We start from the raw sequence: 27,381 nt of genomic DNA on the forward strand, positions 1-27,381 counted from the left end.
TAATTATAAAATTATTACTGATATTACTGTATATATATATATGTATGTGTGTGTGTATATATATATAAGTGTGTGTGTGTGTGTGTGTGTGTGTGTGTATGTATATTTACAAACACTAAAAAATATTCTTAATATTACATTACTACTAACATGATTCATTCATTTTAATAATAAGGATTAATAAATACAATTATTATTACTATTATTTAATAATATTAATACAATTAAAATATACTAATTATACATTATTAATTATAAAATTATTACATTACTGTTAAAAATGATTAATTTATATTTTAATAATTTAATTTATATAACATACATACATACAACAACTAAAATATTATTATTACATTACTATTGGAATGATTCATTAATTTTAACAAAGATTATTATGATTATTAATACTATTGTTTAATAATAGTAATGAAACTAAAATGATTACTTAATTAAATTATTACTGATGAATAGATAGATAGATAGATAGATAGATAGATAGATAGATAGATAGATAGATAGACAGATAGAAAGATGATAGATATAGATAGATGATAGACAGACAGATAGATAGATAGATAGATAGATAGACAGATAGATAGATAGATAGATAGATAGATAGATAGATAGATAGACAGATATACACACAGAAATATTCTTAGTATTACATTACTATTACAATGATTAATTTATTTTACTAATGATTAATAAATACTATTATTATTCATATTACTTCATTTTAAAATGTTTACTTATTAATTGTTAAATTATTACAGATTTTTTTTATATTCACATACACACATACACTGTGTGTGTGTGTGTGTGTGTGTGTAAATATATAAAATTACTTTGTTTCAAAGGGCTAGTTAATGATTTTCAGTGTTGTTAATTAAAAAAATAATAACTGAAGAATATGTAAAAGCGTGGTATTTGGGGTAAAAAGTGCCTCTGCTTTTGAGGACATGGTTAGATGCTGATTGTTAATATCATTTTTAAGCTGGATATTAAGTAAAATTATTATTATATTCCATTGCATTTAAAATATGAAATCAATCACATCATATCATAAAATATATTTATTGTCACTTCTGTAAAGACAAAAATTTTTAGTACTCCTTCAAAGCTTTCTCTATTTTTTAAAATGAACATTTTAAATGAGAGTATTATTACCAGAAATAAATTCTTAAACATAAAATTGTTTTGAACAATGTATTCAAAACATAATTTTAGCTAAAGTATTAGTATCAGTGCTGGATGCATTTACCCGAGTGTGTGGCAAAAGCCCGTGCTTGCCATCTAATACATTTATAAAATGTATAAAATGTGTTATCCCATCAATGTTCAATTTTTCCTGCAATCATACACTATGGGTGCGTTGAAAAGCACATGTGCCTTTAGCCCTGCTGTACCCTACGTTAGGATATAATCACTAACCCAGAATGAAGCATTGTGTGATATATGGAATAAAATAACTTAAAATAACATTAACCCAGGGGGCACAATCACACAGGCTTAATCTCAAATGTGAAAAGCCCCATAGGACGGTAATATGATCTATTGTATCCCTCTAAATAGCATTTACACTTAACTTGACCCCCCTCTGCACATCTGGTTTTACTTTGAGAAAGTTGACTGGGATGCAAGCAGCGTTTGTGGACTTTTTGTTTAGTATTAAGAGCTCTAGATGATGGAAATATGAATCGTCTTTCCTCACGTTGGCTTCTTAACATCAGTAGTTATACATGTTCTTTTCAGATAGCGCTACTGAGGTTTCCAATGATAATTCCCATTATTATTGTGTGTTGACTTCATCCTTTCAACAGCAGGACTAACCGTAACCGCATACAGTATTTAAACCAGTGTGACAATCCTGAAATGCTTAGGGATTTTCCCTGGTTTCATCATTCTTGTTGTCATCTCTCAGAACATGTACGGAAATATTGTCATATTGCCAAAACAAACATGGGCCGTAGTCATGCGGCTCTCTGTTTCTGCCGTGTAGGTGACCGCTGACTCAAACAAGCCGCGGTGTACAGTACAAAAGCTTTACGCCACATATCAGCGCTGTTCAAACATCTGTGTTGCATAAAGTTTGAATGTATGAAGGAAAAAACAAATGGCTAAAAATGCGAGACGGAAATACCAATACAGAAAGACATTTTTCCCTCCCCCTTCATGTTCCACAAACATTCCTGAAGTCGAACATGAGGCTCGGTTCACACTGCCATTCCAACGCGAATTTGGTGGGAGATGGTTACGGTGATAAAGAGCCGAGAGTGACTCGTCATCTGGACTGAGATGATTAGCTTTTCTCAATAAAACAAATGACTCTTAACAGACCAATACATAAGAAACATGCTCTCTTCTCAACTCTGTGACAAAATACTCTTAACAGTTCACCCAAAAATGAAAATTCTGTCATTAATTACTCACCCTCATGTTGTTCCAAACCTGTAAGACATTTGTTCATCTTTAAAACACAAATTAAGATTTTTTTTTTTGATGAAATCCAAGAGCTTTCTGACAGTTAAAACTGCCCACTGTTCTTTAAAAAAATCTTTCAGGTCCCACAAATTCACAAAAACTCATTTTGTCTTCTGGGAAACATGCAAGTATGCAAGTATCTTTTGAAGGGCAGGGCAGTACTAAATGAAAGACGTATGGTATTTTGGCAAAAGAAGAAAAATGCACACATCCTCATTCAGTTCAAAAGTTTTCACCCTCAGCTCTTAATGCATTGTTTTTTGTTATGGAGCATCAGTGAGTGTTTGAACCTTCTGTAACTGTTGCATATGAGTCCCTCAGTTGTCCTCAGTGTGAAAAGATGGATTTCAAAATCATACTGTCGTTGTTGGAAAGGGTTCAAATACACAAAAATGCTGAAAAACCAAGGAATTTGTGGGACCTGAATGATATTTCTGAAGAACAGTGGGCAGTTTAACTGTTCAGGACACACAGGGAGGGACTCATGAACAACTATCAATTGAAAAAAAAAAAAAAGAAAAAGAAAAAACAGCTGTGGATCATTCAGGTAACAACACAGTATTAAGAATCAAGTGAATGTAAACTTTTGAACAGGGACATTTTTATACATTAAGCTATTATTTTCTCTTTTTTTATTATTATTATTATTATTATTATTATTATTATGTCTTTAATGTGAAATATCCTATTCAGATCAATACTAAAAAAAAACAACATGCATTTTCTAAGATAAAATAATTAACATTTTGCAGATTCTGCATGTAAAATTTTAACTCAGCTCTATACTGCATTTATTGTTAACCAATTTTAAGTACAGATCTAAAAATGAAAATGAAATTTTAAAACTTAAACTTTTGTAAATATTAAATGAGAATAATATATAATATATAAAAAAAAAAGACACTTAGCAAATGAAGTGAAAAATAAGTAGGCCTAAATAAAATTAATTAATAAAGTTCAAGTTTATTCCTTTAAAAAATGCACTAAAATATTATTTTCTTATTTGATATAAAATATACATTTCTAAAACTTGTGTTCCAATTTGAGTCTCAAAAGAAAAAAAAAAAAAAAACCCTTTTTAGTAAGATTTTGTTTGGGTGCAATACCAACTGTTTGCACTAGATGAAATTACTTTTTCATAGGGATGTACAATGTGACCACGATAATATAGAGAAGAGTTTTGCTATCATGGTATCGCAATTGGAAATCTTGGGTGAATAATTATCGTGGCCACATTACGATACGAAACGATATAGGTCTTGCAGGCAAAAAGTGTCGATTTTTTAAATATTCAAACATAAAAGGTCTTTGAAGTCGTGTTTTGGGCCATTATTTGGGCCTTTGACACAGTATCTGTCAAACGAACTAAAACCAAAAGTGCAATATGGTTTAATCCCTTCATCAAGTCTGTTTTTGTTGCACCTTTCAAAGCGAAGCGCGCACGTCGTTCATGCGATCAGCTCGTGATCCGGTTTTCCACGCCTCAGAACAGATCCGTTCACACAGTGAATGCAGGGAACATGTACTGTGAGTTTAGCACACATTTAGGAACGCCACCAGTAAAGCTTTATTTTCACGGCAGATGATTACAGCATTTAACTAGATTTGTAGTGACACGTGTTTTTGGAGTTTTCCTTCAAAATAAAAGTTTAGGTACAAGTTAATTCACTTTTTTTCTGACTTAAATTTTCTTAGTTAAGAACGTAGGTTCGATCTCCTAACTTTGAATTCTCAAAATGCATTAGATTGAATAATTTAACTTTAAAATGTACAAAAATGTTTTCTTTTTCCAAGTCTTCATTTGTCTTTTTTTTTTTATCGTAATAAATATCGTATCGTGGACTTCACATCGCAATGTTATCATATTGTGAGATTTTGATATAGTGACATCCCTAATTTTCCATTCACATTTTTCATTTTTGATAATCTTTTACGTTCAAATACGCATCCCAATACAGAAAAAAAAAAAACTATTATTGTCATCACCACTTGGACAAAATCAGTAGTTTGTAACTTGCACAACTTTTTATTTTTAACACGTTTTCATTTTTACATACAGTGATTACATTTAAGAAAAACTATGGCATTAAATATTTAAAAGTTTGGGAAAACACAATAAGGTCCTGTTAGTTAACTTTAGTTAATGCACATAATTAACAATGAGCAATACATTTGTTACAGTATTTATATCTTCGTTAATGCAAGTTATTAAAAATAAACGTTTATTGTTAGTTCATGACAAGTCTGGTCAATCAAGTAATATTAACAGATACATCTTTTGATTTAAATAATGTATTAGTAAATGCTGAAACATTATCTAAGATTAATAAATGCTTGAGTTTATACTTAAGTCATGTTAAAGGGATAGTTCACCCAAAAATGCTGTTATTAATTACTCACCCTCATGTCCTTCGTTCATTTTCAGAACACAAATTAAAATATTTTTGATGAAATCCGAGAGCTTTCTGACCCTTCATAGACAGCAACACAACTGGCATTCAAGGCCCAGAAAGGTAGTAAGGACATCATTAAAATAGTCCATGTGACAGTGGTTTAACCATAACTTTATGAAGCTAAGAGAAAACTTTGTGGGCAAAGAAAACAAAAATAACTTTATTTAACAATTTCTTCTCTTCCCTGTCAAGTCTTCGACGAGTGTTCATGAGAGCATCATGACGCGTGTTTGTTTTAGTTTTAGAACAACTAATTTTTCTTGTAGCCTATAAAAATAGTAACTAAAATGGTATCTTGTAGTTCACCACTTTTTATAGTATACATTACAATCCTCCACTCCTTTCTCCTTCACCTGCGGTCTGCAAATTATGGTTTATTCCCTTGAAGGGCCTAGAAGCTTCCTTCAACACTAAGCATTTTGATTAACCCAACCATTCATTTAAAATCAGCAGATCAAAGCTCTTGCCTACTGACCCTTTCATTCCCCCTATGCCTGGGAGCTATTTAGCCTCTGTGGAGCCTCAGTGGAGACAGTTGTTTGGAAGATTCCCTCCAACCCATAACAGGTTGGGTTGGGTCTAAACCCAAACGTAGTGTTATTTAGGAGCGTCCCCGAGCGCCTTCACTGATCTCCTCAATCCAAAACCAGATCTGACGGCATTTATTTTCAGTCGGCGTAATTAAGAAATGTTGTGACAGCTTGGAGAAAATTACCGCTCAGGCAAAGGCCAGACATATTTCACCAGCTGTGCCTTACGCAAGTCACAGAGGGTCAGTTCTATTCTCAGATTTGATTAAGATTAGCTTCGCAATACGAGAACGACGCTACTGGGAAGTTTTCAAAATATAGCAGCGGTTTCATGCGCAAGTCCTCAGGATCAAGAAGATCAAACGCTGGATTAAAACATCAGCTTCATCAGATCATAAAACAAAGTTCAGTTAATACAGCAGACAAATGATGACACTGGAACACAGCTGTTCACTCAGAGTTGTGAGAATTGGCTGATTGCTCCCTCTAGTGGAAAACATGTGAAGCACAATAAAAACAAGCATTGCTTAGTTTATATTTCCTCACCTTCATTTAACTTAATTTGACTATTGGTGGATTTTGTGGGACACAAATATCTTTAAGGATGTTCTGAAATTTTTTCCATACAATGATATTGTGAAAGCGGATGAGGGCTGTCCAAAATGACAAAAAAGCACCTTAAAGACTGGAGTAATGATGCTGAAAATTCAGTTTTGCGTCACAAGAATAAATTACATCTTAAGATATTTTCAAACAGAAAACAGCTATTTAAAATTATAATATTATATCACAAATTTGTGTATTTTCTGAATAGACTTTAAAAACATTTTAAAAAAAAAATGTAATGACTAAATGAGTTCTGTTCATCATCATATGACTTCAGAATGACTCCAAATATGGCATTCGAAGTTTGACTGACCTGTTCCTGTTCCCTAATCAAACACACACATGCACACAAAAACACACTCAAACCACAAAATATTCTTAGCCAGATTTACTGAGACAGAACAGTCCAATTATTCATACAATACATATGAACCTTCAATTATGTACTACATTCTGTTTCTCTCCTTGTCTGGTTCTCTACAAGAAGCAGCAAGCTACCGCCTACACTAAGGCTCAAATATTAACCGTACTCCTTTACGTCTTTCTAAACTCTGGAAAAGCAACCAACCATTTAAGATTTGGTTAAATAAATCATCTGCGAAGTGCATAAACTGCATATACATATGAAAAGCACATGTTCCCAAATAAGAAAAAAAAAAAGTATGAATTTGTACAAATTCTTTCAGCAATTACTTGGCACTCATAGAGCAGAAAGGCACAAGCGCTATATCAAAAGGCAAAGCAAGACTGAACAAGCCAGCTGAGATACTAGGCCTAAGTTATCGGCAGTGCATGAAAGGCATGAATATTACACCAGTAAAAAAGGAAAAGAAAAAAAATACAGAAACAGCTTTTTGAAAAAGCGACACTCGTTATATATTACAAAGCTATGAAAATGCATGTATAAAAAAAAAAGAATAAAGACATCAGGTTTGTTTTTTTCTCAAAAGAAAAAACACATTTTCTTGCACTATGAATTCAGGTCATCTCTTCATATGAAGAATCCTGCTCACTTTAGTCTTTAACAAAACTATGAAGAAAGAAAACAGGAGACAAATGAATATACAAGATTAAAAGATTTATAAATGAAGAAAAACAACTAGTGGAAAATATTGAGTAGCTTGTTTCCTAATAAAAATATCAAAACATCCTTAAAACACTGACCTGAGAAACAAAATCCCAAGATTTTTGATACCTTTTCTTCTAAATATACTGAACATGTATTATGTATCCATTCACACTTTGTATTTTGTGAATATTTCTTAGTGGCAGTCTGCTCTAAAATCACTGAATATTGTATAATTATTAATTTATATTTATATTTATATATTTATATATTTATATTTATATATTTATATATTTATATATATATATATATATATATATTTCATTTTTATATATATAAAATATGTATAACACACTACCAGTCAAAAGTATTTGAACAGTAAGATTTTTTTTGAAAACTTTTTAAATTAGTCTTCTTTGCTCACCACCACTTGATCCGAAGTACAGCAAAAGCAGTAATATTGTGAAATATTTTTACTATTTAAAATAACTGCTTTCTATTTGGATATATTTTAAAATGTAATTTATTTCTGTGATTTCAAAGCTGAATTTTTAGCATCATTACTCCAGTCATATGATCCTGCAGAAATCCTTCTAATATTCTGATTTGCTGCTCAAAAAACATTTAGTATTATTCTGTTGATTGATGATTGATGTTGATTGATGGTTTTAGGTTTATTTGATGAATAGATTAGAACAGCATTTATCTGAAATGACCAATTTAAAGCATCCTTGCTAAATACAGGGTTCATACAGATACTGTAAAATGAAATTCAAGGACTTTAAGCACTACTTTTCTGATTTTTCTTTACTTTTCTGACTTGAATCAGAGATTTCACTTATTAAAAAAAAAAAAAAAAAAAAAAAAAAAAAAAAAAAATTGTAGTAATTAAGAAAAAAACATCAGAAAAAAAATTTGCGAAATCGTTCCGAAGTCCCGATCTGAACCAAATGATTTGTGATACACAATCCGATTGGAGCACTTCGAAACAGTGAATCATTTTGCATGGTTTAAGTGATTCGGAGTTTCAAACAAGCTCTGTTTCACCCATCACTACGTGCTTTTTAAAGTCATAAAAAGCATTGTCAAAATTCTAAATCGAATGGCTCTTTTAATTAGACTTTTTGCTAGTTTTTACTAGTGAACTGATTGAAATAAATTATCTAAGTCATGAGTTTGAATCAATCGAAACAGTAAATGACTCAATTGATTCACTTCATCTATTCCTCTTTTCGCATCTTCAGCCCTGTTTTACACGACATTGTCAGTACTACTACAGGCTTAGCTCACTGGTTTTATGACATTAATTGAAATATGTGCCGTTTTTTTAAACTGTGTGAATTTTGCGTATAAAAAAAAAAAAAAAGATATGTGCTTCTTGAAATAATTAAACACTTTTTATAGATACAGTCTTTCGATAATTCAAGTACTTTTCAAGTACCTCTTCAGAAATATTGCTATTTTCAAGGGTTTTCCAAGCTTTAAATTTCAAAAAGTCAAATTCAAGTACTTCAAGCACTTTACCCACCTTGTACGAACCCTGTAAATAAAAGTATTAATTTCTATAATTTCTTTTCTATAAATTATACTGACTCCAAGCTTTTGAATAGTGTATGATGTTACAAAAGCTTTTTATTTCAGATAAATGCTGATCTTTGGATCTTTCTATTCAAAGAATCCTGAAAAAAAAAAAAAAAAAAAAAAAATTTACTCAACTGTTTAAAAAAAAAAAAAAAAAAAAGTTTCTTGAACAGCAAATCAGCATATTATAATGATTTCTGAAGGATCATGTGACACTGAAGAGTAATGATGCTGAAAATTCAGCTTTGATCACAGGAATAAATTACATTTTAAAATATATTCAAATAGAAAGAAGTTATTTTAAATAGTAAAAATATTCACAACAATACTACTTTTGCTGTATTTTGGATCAAATAAATGCAGGCTTGGTGAGCAGAAGAGAATTATTTAAAAACAAAAAAAAATTACTGTTCAAAAACTATTGACTGGTAGTGCATTTAAATATTAATGGCATCAAATATTTAATAAAAAAAAAAAAAAAAAAAATATATATATATATATATATATATATATATATATATACATACATATTCATGCAGTCAGTTATGCTGGTACACTTTTTTTTGCAAGTTTGCCTACAGTTAGTAAATACTGCCACTGTGTGGCTACATTGTACCAAAGCTGTAATACGGTCATGTAATGGATGTGAAAGTTTCATGGTCTTCAGCAGGCCAGATTACACATCAACCGATGGCTTTTATACAGCCAGGTGTGTAGGGAGATTCTTACCTTCCACCGGTTTCCACACTCGTTGCACAGCACGAAGGTGGTCATGGGTTCATCTGCGCTGCGTGTCTGGACCTGCGGAGAGAGATTTTGCATTCCTGCTCATTTCATGCTTCAATGCAGTTTAAGCCCACTTGCAAACTTTTTTTCAGACATGCAGGCGAAGCAAAGACTTGTGCAAATTTGCTCCGAGCACAGAAATGCAGGGCTGTTTGTGTTTCAGAAACTATGGTTTAAATGTACAAATACTTTTGGAAGGACTGTATTTGTAACCCATTTCTCATGCTTCAGATTGATAGTTGTTTCGATAATGAGGGCAAGTATAAACATCTCTGGTTATAAAACAGTCTTAAGTAAGATGTTGTAACAGCATACCTGAGTGTAAGTGCAGTTCTTGCCCTTGCATTTTCCACAGACGAACATGTCAGTCTCTGTGCCGCCCACTTTGGAGAGCTGATGTTCTCGAATAGACTCCTTGGTCAGCGCTTTCCTGATCTCTTTCAGCTCTGCGCTTGCCATCTCCTGCCAAACACACAATTAACACAAACACATTTCAAATCCTGCAGAAAAACTGCAATTTAACACTTCACAAGCCAAAATCAGACCTAAACGTACCTCTGCGGTCATGCTGGCGATGCGGTCTGGAGAGATGTTGCCGCACAGGACGTTCCGGCGCAAGTCTGGGTTTTTCTGGTCCTTGAGGTTTGAGATGCGACTCCTCAGTCTGGTTTTGTACTTCATGTCGGTGGACTTGAACTCCTGGTAGATACGTGTCATGAAGTACAGTCAAGGAAGTACAAATTTGGTTGCATTATTTTACATTCTCCTTTAATGATGAAGCATGCATTGTTTTTAAATGTTACATTACTTTTGCCTTTTGCAGCAAGAGCACTGTTAGTAAACCATTCTAGGCAAACGAAAAAGTGTAAACACTGTGGCACAATCAAAACATTGCACTGTTTGTTTGAAGTAAAAGGTCAACGTTTGGCTGATTATTATTGCCGCTACTGGTAGATGTTAAAAGCACACAATTTATAGGCAAAAGTTGTGTATTCTGACTAGTGTTGTCACAATACCAAAATTTTGACTTCCATACGATTCCTGTCCAAAATATCACAATACTACTACTGAACCGATACACTGTAAAAAATAAAAAACACAATTTGTTGAGTCAGCTTAAAATAATCCTTATTTTATTATTAAAAATAATTACCCTGCTGCCTTAAAATTTTAAGTTCAGTCGACTAAAATAAGTTTAGTCAACTTGAAATGTTAAGTTGTACTAAGTAACAACAATATTTGTGTGTGCTAAACTTAACAGATGGTTAAGTAACCCAGCTGCCTTAAAATTTTAAGTTGATTCAACTCAAATATCTAAGTTGTCACTTAGTATAATTTACCATTTCAAGTTGAATAAACTTTTTTTGATTTGACTGAACTTAAAATTAAGGCAGCCAGGTTACAAATTATTTTAAGTTGACTCAACAAATTGTTTTTTACAGTGTACCACGAAAAAACAGAACAACAGGAAAAGTAATTGAATAATATATGATCCAAATTCAGATCTTTGCTATATTGTTAAGTTAGCTTAAAGGATAAAGCTAAATCTTATTTCATGATACAGTAATTTTATTTCACAAGAACAATTTACATCACAACATACACTGTAAAAAACAATTTGTTGAGTCAGCTTAAAATAATTTGTAACCTGGCTGCCTTAAAATTTTAAGTTCAGTCAACTCAAAAAAAGTTTATTCAACTTGAAATGTTAAATTATACAAAGTGACAACTTAGATATTTGAGTTGAATCAACTTAAAATTTTAAGGCAGCTGGGTTACTTACCCATATGTTAAGTTTAGCAAACACAAATATCTAAGTTGTTACTTAGTACAACTTAACATTTCAAGTTGATTAAACTTATTTTAATTGACTGAACTTAACATTTTAAGGCAGCAGGGTAACAAATTATTTTAAGCTGACTCAACAAATTGTTTTTTTATTTTTTACAGTGTAGTCACTTTATCTTTGTTATTAATAAGAACCTAGATGCAAGTAACAAACTAAAGGACAACTACAATAAAACAAAAGACACAAATGAAATAAATAGGGCTCTATAAAAGAGGTTTTATTTTTTCCTAAATTCCATTTTTAATTTTTCTACACTCATTTTAATGGTTACATTAAAAAAAGGTTTTCAAAAAGCATGTCTACTTAATTAAAATCATGAAACTTGCAGAATTTAACAGCAATTTATTTATAACAAGAATTAAGTTTTTAAGGTCCTATGAAATACGTTTTATTATTTTTCTCAGTTTCAGTTTTGTTTGTGAATCTCTGTTTTCAATTAATTTTCTGGATTATATTTTAATCGTTTCATTACATTTTAATAATCAAAAGCATGTCTAATGAAGTTACAAAGGATAATTGGATTTGATAAAGAATTAATTTATTATAGGCTATTTATTTATTTCAGAAATACTGTGTTATGCATTTACAATTTTCTGGTAAATAAATTCTGGTAAATATTCTTTAAACGTTGTAATAACATTTTTATTTTTAGTAGTAGTACCATTTTTACATTAAGTAATATATTAACATATTTCTGACTGTCTAGTTAAATCGAACTTTTATTTTGACAGGTTGCTGTGAAGACCTTTAGGGTCTTCATTATATATGATGATAGTTTGCATTCTGAATGTACCGGTACTAGTAAAATGTGGAATCATACCGTTTTTAAAAGCAGGGTATCGTGATGCTTTTTAAGTACCGGTATATCGTGCAACACTAATTCTGACCTTTTTTTGCAAGCAAAATATTAATGCCAACATTTTATACATTACCGTGGTACTTCAGAAGGATGCATTATATTATCAGAAGCGACAGTAAAAGAAATTTACATTGTTGCAAAGGATTTATTTTAAATAAACGCTGTTCTTGTAAAAATATTAAGCAGCAAAAGATTTTCAATATTGATCATTAGAAATATTTCTTGAGCAGCAATTCAGCATATTAGAATGGTTTCTAAAGGAGGATTATGTGACACTGAAGACTAAATAAAAAACAGTTATTTTGAATTTGTAATAATATTTCATAGTTTTACTGTTTTTACTGTATTTTTGCTCAAATAAAACTTTTTTTTAGAAACAAACAAACAAAAACTTACAGACCCTAAACTTTTAAACAGTACTGTATGTTATAGTATTTGTTTTAAAAATGTCATATTTTGAAGGGCTCTTAAAAGCATTTTACTTTTTTACTGTTCAGAAGCTTTTACAGCTCAGGAAAGTCACTAGTGCAAGGCTTGGGACGGTATGTTCTTATGGTGCCATCAGCTATGTGATGTATTTTTCCTGCAGCTTCAGTGATTTGGCTCATTTATGGCTCAATGGCTCAAGTGATTAGTTAAGAAACAACTGGCATTGAGCAAAGATGGCAGATTTCAAATCTCATACTTCCACAGATCCAGTACCTTCAAGTAAAACATTTTCAAGATTAATAGAAATGTAAATGAATAGCTTTCTCATGGTTTTCTATCTATACCACCGATGAGCATCCCGGCATAACACTAGCTAATGTAGCTTTTGGTAATGAGAAGGATATAATCTTCAATCTGTGCTGCCAGATGTTCACAGTCTACACCGATTGTCTGGTAATCACCTGAAGAAAAAACACACAAAGAATAAATCAACTCAAATTAACTTCAAAGGGATAGTTCGCTCAAAAATGAAAGGTCTGTCATTAATTACTCTCCCTCATGTTGTTCCAAACACGTAAGACCTTCGTTCATCTTTGGAACACAAATTAAGATATTTTTGATGAAATCCAAGAGCTTTCTGACTCTCCATAGACAGCAACGCAACTAGCACGTTCAAGGCTCAGAAAGGTAGTAATGACATAAAAAGTTCATGTGACATCAGTGGTGTCTGTGTCAGTCTCCGCCATGTGTTCATGAGAGTATCACAACACGTGCTACTTTAAGGATGCCCTTACTACTTTTCTGCGCCTTGAACATTGTAGTTGCTTTGCTGTCTATACAGGGTCAGAAAGCTTTTGGATTCCATCAAAAATATCTTAATTTGTGTTCCAAAGATGAAGGTCTTACACATTTGGAAAAACATGAGAATGAGTAATTAATGACAGAATTTTAATTTCGGGGTGAACTAACCCTTTAACTCAACTCTAATTTTAAATCCTAACACTAAGAAATCTCCCCCATAGTCATCTTTTGCAAAAATACATTTACTTAAATGAATATTTTAGTTTCTTTAATTTTACTTAATGACTTTTTATATCAAGTACAATGAACTTGAGTGAAAGTAACTTTTATTTTGGAAATTTCAGTGCATTAATAACTAGCTGAACAGGTTCAGCACTTACCATCAGTCTGTAGGGCCGCCACAAGCAGTTCTCTGCATTTAGTGCGCACACTGTCCGTCGTGACGGGTGCAGGTGGGAAGGTGGTGAATTTGGGGGTGACAGGGGTGGTGGGAGTTTTTGGTGTCTCCGGCTTGTTACTAGACAACAAAAAGTAACAACATTACAATGTTTTGTAATACTACTTAAAATAATATGTATTGTATAAACACAAATACACCGGAATAAGTGTTTGATCACTTTTTATTCATGTTTTTAAAAGAAATGCATATTGTTAATATTGTTAAATGAATAATACTGTTAAATACACTTGTAAAAAATAATGTATTAGGACTAATGAATAAAAAAAATGCTATTATTGTATTTTTTTTTTACATTTATTTTTTCCATTAAGTTCAATTTATTTTCATGGCCCATTTTCAAATTGTGTTATTGTGTATTTAGTAAATAAATATTATGTCAAATAAATATGAATGCCATTGCAGCAGGTGTTATTTGTTATCTTTAAATTTAACAGTGAGATTAAAGTTGTTATAGGAATAATTATGAGAATAAAGTTGAAACTACGAGAATAAAGTCGACATATTTCCATAAAAGTCAAAATTATAAAGCGATCTGTCCCGCCACATTAATGAGCGTGAAAAACACATTAATGCATTAATTTTTGCTACAAAACTGACAGATTTTGAAAACTGAGACTTTGTTTTATATTAAAGTACCAGAAGCACAAAGCGTATTGCTATTATTGGATGGCTGGCGCATTACAAATAGGCCTAATGAATGCAATTGAAGACGTGAAATATTATTTTCAAGTATACTGTCCCTGCATGTATGACACATGGTATGATTTCTGCTAATAATCCCAAATATATTCAAATAAATTAAGGTGGCCTGGCAACCGGTGCTCCAGGCCATTTGCATGCACAGGCTAAACTCTCAAAACATTACTTTAATTTAATTCTTGTAATTTAATTTCGTAACATTTCGACTTTATTACCGTTAACGGTTAGATTCCACATACCTGGTGTCGCTGGATCCAGGACAGTCTTTAGAAGACGAGGACTGAAGAGGAGATCCTCCTTTTTCTCCTCCGATTTACCCTCAGAACCATCTACACAAAAGTAGATTAACAGTCCAGAATTAATATCAGAACACATGCTCACTGCATTCACTATCAACAAGTTTGCATCCTTAAGACAGGCAGCTTCGTCCCACCGCTTTTTAGAAGGACATTTTTCAGTCAATCATTGTCAATGACTCTAAAGTAAGTCAAACACTGTCTTTTTAAGCTGTGTGAGTGTGAATAGGGATGCAGTACCCAGCAGTTTCTTCCAGGTCTTGATGAGTGATTTGGCCAGTGTCTGCACTTCCTCATCCGAGCTCTGTTTGCGCACCGCATTCACCGACATCCCGATCCGCGTCGACTGCACCGTGGACCGCAATGAAACAGAGAGATCACATTTGGTACATTAAATATAACTATGACAACAAGCATTTTGTGATGCACTGTAACTCACTACATACATTTTTGAAGTGTTATAAATAACCATATAGAATAGCCAATTATGATGCTTTGACTACTTGATCATTCTACATGCAGTACAAGCAAATGACCACTTATGATTTTCAGCTATTGAAACGCATTATGTTTTATTGCTAGGCATGATAACCTTTACTGTTTTAATCATGCACTGATCTGGAAAGACTAAAACACAGCTCTAGGATGTTTTTTCCTTCTAAGTAAAAATTCTGCGTATCACTGCTCTGCTGTGTTTGAATTTCAGGGACTAATAAGCCAATTTGTCTGTACATTAACTCCGACCATACTGAATACATCCATTCCAGGGTTATGTACTGTGTATACTAGTATTTTTAAAAAGCATATGAAAAAGTGTGCAACATTCAGTCTATGCAACATGCATCTGAGCTACAGAAAAGAGATAACTTTGCATTTTAAAAAATGATGTAACTTTTGGCAATATGATCAAATAATGAGTGAAAATATATTGGTACAACATCCAAACTGGAAACTGAAGGTTGAGCACAATTGCATTGTGGTATACAGTATTCCATGCAATATGCATTTGGAAAACACAGGTCATCTGGATATTCTATGCATGCATGATTTTTGCATACTAAGCACTGATTACATTTTACACGCTGCAGAAACAGTACGAGCAGTATGCCATTCCAAACACAGCCAATGAGAGCAGCAGCCTGGGATTCCCTGACTGGAAGAAAAAGCCATGATTATGTAATTCAGCCTAGCACATGCTCTGCCCACAGACGTTGTCTGCAGTCCTGCTGAGATACCTGTAGGGTCTCCAAAGACATCTTCATGTTCTTCAGCTCCCGAAGCAGGTCAATGGCACCATCCTGAAGACAAAAACACAGCGAGGAGAAAAGACAGTTACACAACAACTTCTCAAACGCATTAGTAAACACTGGCTTCTTCAACTATAGGTTGGCTCATAGAAAAACACAGGCAGTCTGCACATAAATGCTTGTTTTGGGGACCAAACTGGGACTGACTGGTGTGAAGTGTTGGCTTAAATGAGTCTTTTGTTTGCACTGGAGAATTTTGGAGAACAACCAGCTGCCAGCTCATCACAGTACACAAACGCTTCAAACATAAGAGTAAAAGCCGATTGTGCATGAAGATTAGCCAATAAGAGCACAGCGGTTGTCTGGATGAGGATGAAACAGGTGATAATCACAAACAGAAACTACATCTCCTGCTTGTTTAACGAAGACAAACAGAAACAAACGCGTGGATGAAATCAACAGCTCTCTCTCCTACCTGTTTTCCAGATGCTACAGCAAATGTGTCACACTTACAGTGTTTTTCTTATGCACCATTTTGTCCAGCTTCTTTGCGATGCGCTCCACTTCTTGGTCCTTCACCATGTTTACAGGTTTAGGGCTGTTTGATGGCGCCCGATGGCCGTGCCTCCATTTATGTGGGAAAATGCGCCCGTCTCTCTGTGTGTCTCTTTCTCTTTTAGCGGCAGTATGAGAGGAATCCACTGGCTTTCTCTCCGCTCTAGAATGTTGTATAGCGATGTTCGAATCTAGCGAGTCGTTCTTTTCAGTCGAATCTTTAGAAAGAATCAAATTAACCTGTTCATTAAGTCGGTCTGAACGATTCGTTCACGAATCAGACTGAATCGATTAAGAGCGGTTCTCGAGTCAACAACCGACTCACAGGAAACCAACAACCGCGGTTTTTTTCTGACACGTTTAATTCGCAATGAGCAGTCACGAAAAGTGACACGAAAGATAAGTTACTTTAATAGTGGCAGTGTTGCAAATGAATTATGTCTTCGAATTGTTTATGAGCTAATTGTATGGTAGTTTTGTCAATATCAGAATCACGAATGTTTTGTCATGGCTGCAACAAACTGAACTAGGGCAAGTTGAATTACAATAAACACATTTGAAAGAATAATACACAAAAATATGTGACTGCACTGAAAGGTTTAGAACATTTCATTGATCACCTGATGACAAAAGTAACAAAAGTCATCGAATCGTTTCTTAGAAGCTGTTTTTTGAAAGCGCTGTTCAAAAGAACCGATTCTCGGAAATGAATCGGACTGTCTATCGAGTCTGTGTTGAAGCAGGGTGTTATGGGAATTGGAGTTAATATGAATAAACGCAAAAGCACCCTAGTGTACAATAAATATACTAAAATGTATTTAAAATGCATTTATTTCATGCTAAATATTTTACAGATACATTTACTTATTATGTATTTAATAAAATTACCCTGCAGTTGTACTTTTAGTATACTAAACTGGTATATTTAAAGTAAACTAATTTACTTAAAGTACTTAATGCACTTTAATTGTGCGGAAGTAGTGCTGAGTGTATATATGATTGTGCTAAAGTGGGACTATTGCAAGTATATTTCAGGTACACTTTACATATTTTGCATTTAAAGACCGATATTTAAAGATCATGCAATCCCAAACAGTGACATTAAAACATATCTTAAGCTTAAAATTAAGAAATGTGCATTGTGCACAAGCAGTACTTTAATTAAAGTTTAATTACAATTTTGTATATCAGTATGTCTTGAGTGATATGTCAGTGAATAAGCTAATAGACTTGAACTATAGGCTACGTAGTGTAAAATAAATGCATTTTAATTTTTAAAATATTTTTTTCCTAGGGCAGTCAAACACAAACTTTGCTAAAAATGTAAAACCGTATTTCTATCAATCCTAACAAACTAATAGTTCTGATATTTTTATCCAGACCATTTTCATAAAAACATTTGGTAAACAACTTTGACATTTTATTTTGCTAATAGACTCAATGCCCTTTAATTTAATTTATTATTTAAGTTTTTTTTACAAGTTTAATTTAAGAGTCTGCCCTTTAAAATGAAGCTAATAGATAAATACAGGAGTGATTAACCTTATCATGACAATGGTTGGTTTATAGTTTACGTAATACACACAACGAGCACCACATTTCATTTTTTATATCTGCTGTACTGTTCATTAGTCTTTCATTTATTACCCACTTACTTAAATTAAAAAAACTATTGAATCAGTATAAACATTAAAACTTGCTAAATGGCAAAGATTCGGAATTGTACTTAGCAAAAATATGGATCATTTTTAGCAAAACAGTGACTATTGTTCCTTGCTGCTCATTTTCCAGATCTCTTGTCAGGATTTGTGGTTGTCAAGCCACATGCCTTTTTACAACTACATTCGGTGAGTTCTTTGTTTGGGAGTTTTCATTTCTGCACCTGACAAATATTTTGGTTTTGATTACCAGCATTCTTCAAAGTATCTAGAAGTTCCATGTTGTCATTTATTAACACATTAAGCATGCCTCGACATCATGATAAGGGATACATTATTATGAAAAAATGTATGTGTTCACTCAAATCTTTGCAAAATGAGGCTAGTATTATTTTGACCTACAGTGTGTTGTGTGTTGTGTGTTGTGTGTTGTGAGGTGTAACAGACACTGGATTTTATCAGTAGAGGGCGTCATTGTAACAAAAGTGCTAAAGTATTTGACCACCTAAACCACAAATAAAAAAGCATTCATGGCACTGTGTTAAACAACAAAATATCAAACTAAGTGACATTTATTTTAACCCTTACACTGTCATTACAAGGTCATTTTTTGGACCTGTTTTTGGTAAAAAGCCATTCACTTTAGCCTTTGAAGCATGTTAAACAGCCAGCAATTTTAAAAAAAAATTATGAATAAAACTTGTTAAAAATATTAGCCACTTTCTGAGATTTAGCCGCTCACACACATTGTTTTCTATAAGGGTACAGTGATGCTAAATCCAAATTCATTCATTTTAAATTTTAATTTGCAGTTGCCATTTTTGGTGTTTTGTTGTTTAATGCAAGAAAGTTATTGATTGATTGACTTAAATTAATCAGAAAAAATAATGAGAGATATATGCTGCAATTTTATTTATTTAAAATAACGTTTGATTCAAAATAAGTAGTTTAAGTGGCATTCAAGAAGTGAGTTTGTGATAAAAGATGCACAAAATGTAGTTACTAAAAAATGTATTGGTGAAGTAAAGAAAATATTACATTAACACATGTGACCCTGGACCACAAAACCAGTCATAATGGTCAGTTTTTTAAAATTGAGATTTATACATCATCTGAAAAATAAATAAGCTTTCCATTGATGTATGGTTTGTTAGGATAGGAGAATATTTGGCTGTGATACAACTATTTAAAATCTGAAATCTGAGTGTGCAAAAAAATCTAAATATTAAGAAATATACCTTTAAAGTTGTCCAAAAGAAGTTTTTAGCAATGCATACTAATAATCAAAAATTAAGTTTTGATATATTAACGGTAGGTAATTTAATGACTTTGGCATAAAAGAATGTATACAATGTATTTTTGGCTATTGCTACAAATATATGTTGTACTTAAGACTGTTTTTTTGGTCCAGTATTTTTCATTTTGAAACCAGATCGATACAGATTTTTGCATTTCAAGTGGCATTGCAAACAATAGTGACACGCTGAATCAGAATTATGAGCGTTAACGTCCCATAATGCCCTGTTGAACCCACGGTATGTGCACATAAGGGGTTGAAGCCTTTATATATGAGTGAAGGTGACAGAGTGGCATGTTCTCCAGCTGAGGAAACCCCACCTCAGCATTGAGGGAATGTGTTCAGAGGGGGGGAGGGAAGTCCCCGAAACGACCAGCTCAGGCCTCAGTCACTCGGGCAGGAAACCCGGTCTTCATCACCCTGCTGAGGTCATCTCTGATTATAACTGGACTGGGTTAAGGCAGCCCGACTGGCTCGCTGGTACATGCCCTGTTCCTGCCATACAGTCTCTATTTAGAGTGATACAGGCTGGCCATTCTTACTTTGGACTTTTTGTGTGGTTTAGAAATGTGCTGATTGATTGAGGTGTGTGTTTATTTCACTCGGCTTATCAGTGTGAGGCTGTTGCCGACCATTAATCTGTCATTACGAGGCATGGGGTCAAATTTATCTTAAATGAGAAAGTATAGATTATATTGTCATCAATTTTTTTTTTTTTTATAATTATAATGCTGACATTTTGTCTTAACACTTTTTCATAACATTTTACAACAAATGTTGACTTAAACTCTTTTTAGGACTCTTTTATTTATTAAAAATGTATTATATAAAAAACAATTTGCGTTTTTTTTTTAAATATTAACATTTTATACCAGTTAGAAGAAACAAATAAGAATTTCTGTCTTGACATGATAGATTATATTGTCATTATGTTTTAAAATAATGTAGACATGTAATGTTGACATATTGTCTCAACATTTTTCTTCTTAACATTTTATAACAAATGTTGACTTAAAACACTTTTTTAGGACTTTTTTTTTTTAAAAATATTTAAGAATTTAATAATTTTTCCATTTGTCCATTAATTAAAAAATACCTTTTTATATATATTAAAAAAAATTAACAATATTTAATATTTTTGTTAATATTTATTAACAATTTCCCCATTATATAAAAACTCTTTTTAGGACTTTTTTTTATTATTATTTTACTTAAGAATATTTGTTAAGAATTTTGCCATTTTCCCGATAATAAAAAATACCTTTTAAAAAACAAAACGAAAAAAAAAAAATCTGAAAAACATGTAATACCAGTAAGAAGAAAGAAATAAGAATTTCTGCCTTGACGTTATAGATTATACTGTCATAATTTTTTTTAGGATTATAATGTTGACATTTTTTTCTTAACACTTTTTCATGACATGTTGCTGTAAAACTCTTTTTTAAGAAAATGTATTAAGAATTTTGCCATTTTCCCAAAAATAAAAAAATAACTAAAAAAAAAAAAAAATCTATAAAACACTGAAAAACATTTTATATACCAGTAAGAAAAAAAAAAAACTTTTTTTAAAGAATATTTTTTAACAGTTTTGCTATTTCCCCATTACTTAAAAAACAATGCACCTTAAATATATATATATAGATAGATAGATAGATATTATAAATGAAGTTATTCATATATATAAATATGAATAACATTTTATACCAGTTAAAAGAAAGAAATAAGAATTTCTGACATTATAGTATACTGACAATAATTTATTATTATAATGCTGACATTTTTCTTAAAACTTTTTTCAGAATATTTTATGAATATTTTATTTTTAAAAAATGTTGATTTTAAAACTCAGTTTTTAGGATTTAAAACAAAACAAAAAAAATTCTTAAGAAAATATTTATTGACAAATTTGCCATTTTCCCATTAATTAAAACAAAAAAACTTTTTAGGACTATAGATTATATTGTCTTTTTTTTCATAATTATGATTTTTTTTTTTTCTTAACACTTCTAAATAAGGATACTTTTTTTGTTTTGTTTTGTTTTGTTTTTTACATTTTTCATAAGAATATTTCTCAACAAATGTTCTCTTTAATTAAAAAAAGCAAACAAACAATGTTTTATACCAAATAAACTTTTTTTGTAATAATTCATTTTAATAATTTAATTTAATTAATTGAATTCTAATTAAAGTCTAGCTTTTTGCTAGCTCCTTTAAGAAGCTCTCTTTAAAAAAGTAAAATAGCTAAAAAGATGAGCACTGTAATGTATTCTGATTAACAGTAGTTTGCTTAAGTTCACAGTTTATTTGTTGTATATGCTTCATTAATCTTGTGATGTAACTGTATTTATATTTGGAAGATAAGATAAATTATTAGAATGCTTAAAGCAGGCCTTGATAATGAAATCAGAATATATCCAAATGTATAACATCATAACACTGATTTAGTTTTGTTGTAATAAGAATGATCATATAAGTATTAAAATGTCTCGAGATCATAATATTTATATGGTTTTGTGGTTGCAATAATCAAGTGATCTCACCAAAGCTTTTTTGTTCTAAAAATATGCATATTACATCAAAATATCTCATCGTAACTTTCATGTAATTTTGGTAATATTTCCATTGAAGTGTGATACATATAATACACTACATTTAAAAGCTTCTCCCAGTAATCCCTATTGATTTTAATAGTTTCAAGCGTGTACGTTTGTTTGGTTCTGTTTAAAGGGGAACTGAGTGAGTTTGAGTGGGAGAAAGAGAGCGAGTGAAAGAGCTGTGACATCTCATGCAGGCAATATCATGTGTGCTGAGTTTAAACAGATCACTCTGTCAATAAGCACTTTCAAATTGAAATCAGATGCTGACCACTTCTAGTCCCAAACCTACATCCTCTTAACAGAGGAAATTTAACAACGAGTGAGAGCGACCTGTCCAGTGCAGTCAAAAAGCCTATGTATAATTGCAAACAGTTTGAGGAAAGAAACCCAGGGCTTGGAAAATCGTCATATGTGCTGTAGCGTTACTGTAAGCACGTTGGTATGTGTTTATTAAGGGCGAATGATGCAAGATGGCCCTGGCACGGGCCGACACGCACAAATATCTCAGGCACCGACGAAAGCAGAATGCGAATGTTAGATGCAGCGAATCTGCTTGACCTAAATGAGAGCTAATTGTGTTTATTTAGCTCACTGCTGCATTTCTTCTTCTCCGCGAAGGCTTTTGTTTTTGTGCAGTTGTTGCTGAACCGTGTTCTCATGTTACCTTTGTAACAAATGTATCTTTCCCTGGCCGTCCTCAATATGATAACAAACTCCAGTCGATGCCATATTTAATGTCTATAGTAATTTTTCATGGTGTTTTTCACTCTCAGGCAGTGAGATACCGTAAAACATGTGAGCCTGGTCGAAGCGAATGATGAGTTACATAAAAAGTTAGGGAGAAGGGGACTGAACATCATCCAAGATCTTATTAGAGACAAAGAAGCATTCTCCTCTTCTCTGTCAAGGGTCCTCTCCGTCTGAAAGGAAAGTGCATGTTCTTGATTTTTAACACATGTATCAGAACACATAAAACAGTGTCTGTAGGACTGCAGGAACAGCCCCAGGCCTGCTCTTGATGTGCTGGGAAAGCGATTTTAGGCCAGCGGTGATCTGCGGAGCCCACATATTACAGTTCTGCTCTGATCGTTTTCATCCTGAAATAGACCACAACAAAAAGTCAAGTTGATTCTGCAGGACACGGAGCCTATAAACAAACATATTAGTTGTGTTTGCTTTCCGGACTGCCCTGGTTAGCGCTGACTTTATTATTTACACTCCTCTTTTTAGGACGTATTTAAAACTGACAGTAGATTTTTACAACTGAAAACATGTCTCATGATTTTCACAAAACATGTCTGTTTTCAACATCGATAATAATCAGAAATGTTTCTTGAGCGGCAAATCAACATATTGGAATGATTTCTGAAGAATCGTGTGACACTGAAGACTGGAGTAATGATGCTGAAAATTCAGCTTTGCCATCACAGGAATAAATTACATTTTAAAATATATTCAAATAGACAACTGTTTTTTGAAATTGTAATAATATTTGACATTATTACTGTTTTTGCTGTATTTCTATCAAAGAGAGAGAGAGACTTCTTTCAAAAGCATTTTAAAAAATATTATCGACCACACAATTTTGAACAGTGGTGTAAATGTCATTAATAGACTATGTAAAATGATACAAAATTACAGTACTTTGCAGTATTACAACCTTAAATATAAATTAATAATAAATTAATCCAGCTATTGTCAAACCTCATTGGTTCTTGTATGTTGATTTGTTTTGATTTAAAGGGGAATAAATAAAATCATAAAGTTCATTTTTTATCATACATTGATTATGTTGTGATTAAGTCTTGTTGACTAATTTCATTCTAGTTTTATTAGTGTTATTTTATTTGATATTAGTGTAATATGTAAATGGGAGCATTTATTAATATTTAGAATTCCATTTCCACATTTAGTTTTAGTAATTTTGATATGTGTTTTAGTTTTTATTTGTATTTTAATTTTTTGTAATTCTTTCACAGTTTTATAAGTTTTTTTTTTAAATTTAGCTTTTTTTTTAGTTAAAAAATTGTGCATGATTTTATATCAGTAAAAGACTGTAAAAATGCTACAGTAAAATTGGTTGACAGTAAGTTTCTGTTCTATATACGGTGCATAACTATGATTACATTTAATGTAATTTTACAGTACTGTTAAAATCACGGTTTTTGGAAGTGAAAAAGAAAAAGTCATTGTATAACTTACAGTAAAAACCCGTAAATTTTTCGTTTCCAAAATTCCATGACACTTCACATTTGATGCTTTTTTGTTTAAATAACTAGGTTTCTTAGTAGTTTCTAATCAGATGTGTACATTAGTGTTTTTTTCTGACATCTAATGTTGTTAAATGAAAGGTTATTTCATTATTTAAACCTAACTGTAAAACATAAAATGTTTTTTTATTTTTACGGAAAAGTTCTGGCAACCACAGCTGCTGGTATTTTACAGTAAATGTCACAGTTTTTTTTAACAGTAAAACAGATTTTTAATAGCTTTAGTGAACAGTAACAACACCAACCTTTATGTCTTTTTTAGAGCTTGTTGTGGGTCCCATTGATTGAAGTTTGGAACAACATGAGAGTGAGTAAATGCTGACAGAATTAAATTTTTTGGGTGAACTGCTGTCTCTTTAAAAGATTGCAGGTGCATATATAACACAATTATGATGCAATCTAGGAAAACCCAACACATGGTGAAATTTTGACTTTTTTTAGGTTTTGATACCATATGAAAGCTGGGTTCAAGCCCTTTCCAAAACATTTTTTATTTTGTTCATAGCTTGAACATAAAAGTTATGGCTATCTTAAGTTGGCTGATAGCTACGATTTTCAGAAATGGGATTTTGAGAAAAACGGGTTTAAAGTAAGGGGGGTTACACTTTTACTTCACGGGTTTAACGGGAGCTGTCTGTCAGGAGCACTATTCTGCATCATTACACAAACAGACTAACGTTACCCTGAAAAGGACATTTGTTGTTGTTTATCATGGGCATAGTCTCTAAACTTTTCATCACCCCTTGTATGTTTAGATAGCACCAATATAGTTTACAATTGGAAAAGAGAGTGCAAAGCAGCTGTTTGTGCACTGTGCATAAAACAGACTGTCATTGGACTCCTCCTCTTTAGTAACTTCATCATCCAATCCTTCATCTCTGGGTGTGAAATAGTCTGGCACTGACATCACCAAGATTGAGCAGATTGAGACAAGTAAGATCGTTTAAGTGAGCAGCTACAGTACTTCAGACTGCATTGTTGCACTCTGCCATCTCACGATATTAAAAAATAAATAACTAAAACTTTGCGTGCCGTAGTTTACACAGGATTGGTGGGGAAAGTGCATTGATACACCTTTATTACTTGGTTATTACGTGGTTTATTTTGGTAGGTTAACTGTTTTTGTGGTGTTAAGGGAAAGCACCTCTGCAGCCTGTTCTTAAGACAGTCACTTCTGCTTGCTGCAATAAATCGCTATTTTTTACACTAAACAAGTGAATTTTGTCAAGATATTTTCAAAGATGATAGACAAGAGGTTATACAATAATAATTTAATGAAAACCTAATTTTGACAACAACAAAAAAAAAAAACATTCAGCCTATTTTTTGAATTTCTGGAAAACGTCCCAGCGTGACAACCAACAGGTTTTCTCCAGATCGCATCACAATTGTGAAAAGGTCAGAATTGTGCTTCAATTTGCAAAATTCGACCACAAAGCCCAACTAACCAGAGGTCCTGTGAATAAATGCATTGCATGCAGTAGGGCTGGAAAAAAATAAAATGCAGCGCGAGTCAAGTAAATTATTCTGCATCAATTCTGAGAAATGATTCTGAGCTTAGTTTTGCACAGCAGATGGCACTGCTTGCTTTAGAAACAGCTGTACTCAGCTTGCTTCCAATTCCTTACACACACTTGAACCTAAAATAATCATTCATAAAGTTTGAAAAGGTTGATTTACACAGTGGGCTGTGTTTACATTAATCTCGCTTCATGAAAGCACTCTGAGCCGAGGTGCAATTACATGACTCGCCCAAATGCACAGGCACTCTTCTTCGTGAGCATTTGAGTTTGCGGTTAAAAAACTAGATCAGAGTGCTATCTTCTGTAAAAAAAATAAATAAATAAATAAAAAAACTAAGGTCAGAATTGATTTTAGATTAATTCGTAAAATGCATTCGGAAAATCTCAGAAATGATCCACGAATTGCAGTGCATCGATTTATCATTGCAGCCATAGCATGCAATGGTTTTATTATTCCTGTCGCTTTTTGCTTTACTAGAGTAGTATGGTATTAATCCAAACTGAACCAGATTTTAAAGATGACCTATTATGCCCGCTTTTACAAGATAAAAATAAGTCTCTGTGCAAATGAAGTTTTAGCTCAAAATACCCTAAAGATACTTTTTATAGCTTGTTAAAATTGACACTTTTAGGGTATGAGCCAAAACACACAGTTTTTGTGTTTGTCCCTTTAAATGCAAATGAGCTGGTTCTTCTGGTTGTTTTCACACACTGCAGAAACACAACTGTGTTCAAACACCTTATAAAAGTGATTCTTGCATAATAGGTCCCCTTTAACATTTTCTGAATTAAATGTGAGTGCTTCTTGTCCTAGTGCTCCCGCCGTGAGTGAATTTTTATATGAAGAGTCAGAAGTTTGCTCACGTTACTAACCTATGAGCACTAGTAATAGTGATGCTTCCCTTAGTAAGCACCACACTGGGATGCTTTAATGACATCATCGTTTTCCCTTTTGGACTCACGACAGGCATTTCGCCTTCAACAGGAAGTACAATAATGCAGCCACACAATAAGCTATTAAACACATCACACACACATCAACAATCACAATTGCTCTGGCACACTAACCTTCTGTTTTCCTGCCGCCATCCAACCAGATAAATATAAAAAACACACACTTTTCATCATCCCTCTCTCAAGACCTCAAATCCCACCTTCTGCTTCAGAAACCCCCCCTGCTGCCCCAATCCAGAACCAAAACAACCCTCATCCTCTCAGTTTAATCTTTCACCTCCTTTCCATGGCCCACGTTCCTACTCCAATCTTCATTTCTTTCACAAGACCCATTGCAGCCCTTTCTCTCTCAAGCAGATCCGCTTCACTTCCTTTGCTACCTGT

General features: G+C 32.5%; 1 protein-coding gene across 1 annotated transcript; it reads right to left on the reverse strand.

The window, feature by feature from the left end:
- Positions 1–6,443: 6,443 nt before the first annotated feature.
- tcea2 (transcription elongation factor A (SII), 2) lies at positions 6,444–16,964 on the reverse strand. Its single transcript, XM_051096772.1, is given in 11 exon segments — positions 6,444–7,100; positions 9,447–9,518; positions 9,819–9,965; positions 10,059–10,213; positions 13,045–13,101; positions 13,822–13,958; positions 14,840–14,894; positions 14,897–14,929; positions 15,137–15,242; positions 16,132–16,194; positions 16,657–16,964. Coding segments are annotated over 11 exon segments (903 nt in total). The 5' UTR covers positions 16,726–16,964; the 3' UTR covers positions 6,444–7,091.
- Between the last annotated feature and the right edge of the window lie 10,417 nt (positions 16,965–27,381).

The sequence above is a fragment of the Labeo rohita genome, chromosome 23 (genome assembly GCF_022985175.1).
Source record: "Labeo rohita strain BAU-BD-2019 chromosome 23, IGBB_LRoh.1.0, whole genome shotgun sequence".
In the NCBI taxonomy this organism is placed as follows: Eukaryota; Metazoa; Chordata; class Actinopteri; order Cypriniformes; family Cyprinidae; genus Labeo; species Labeo rohita.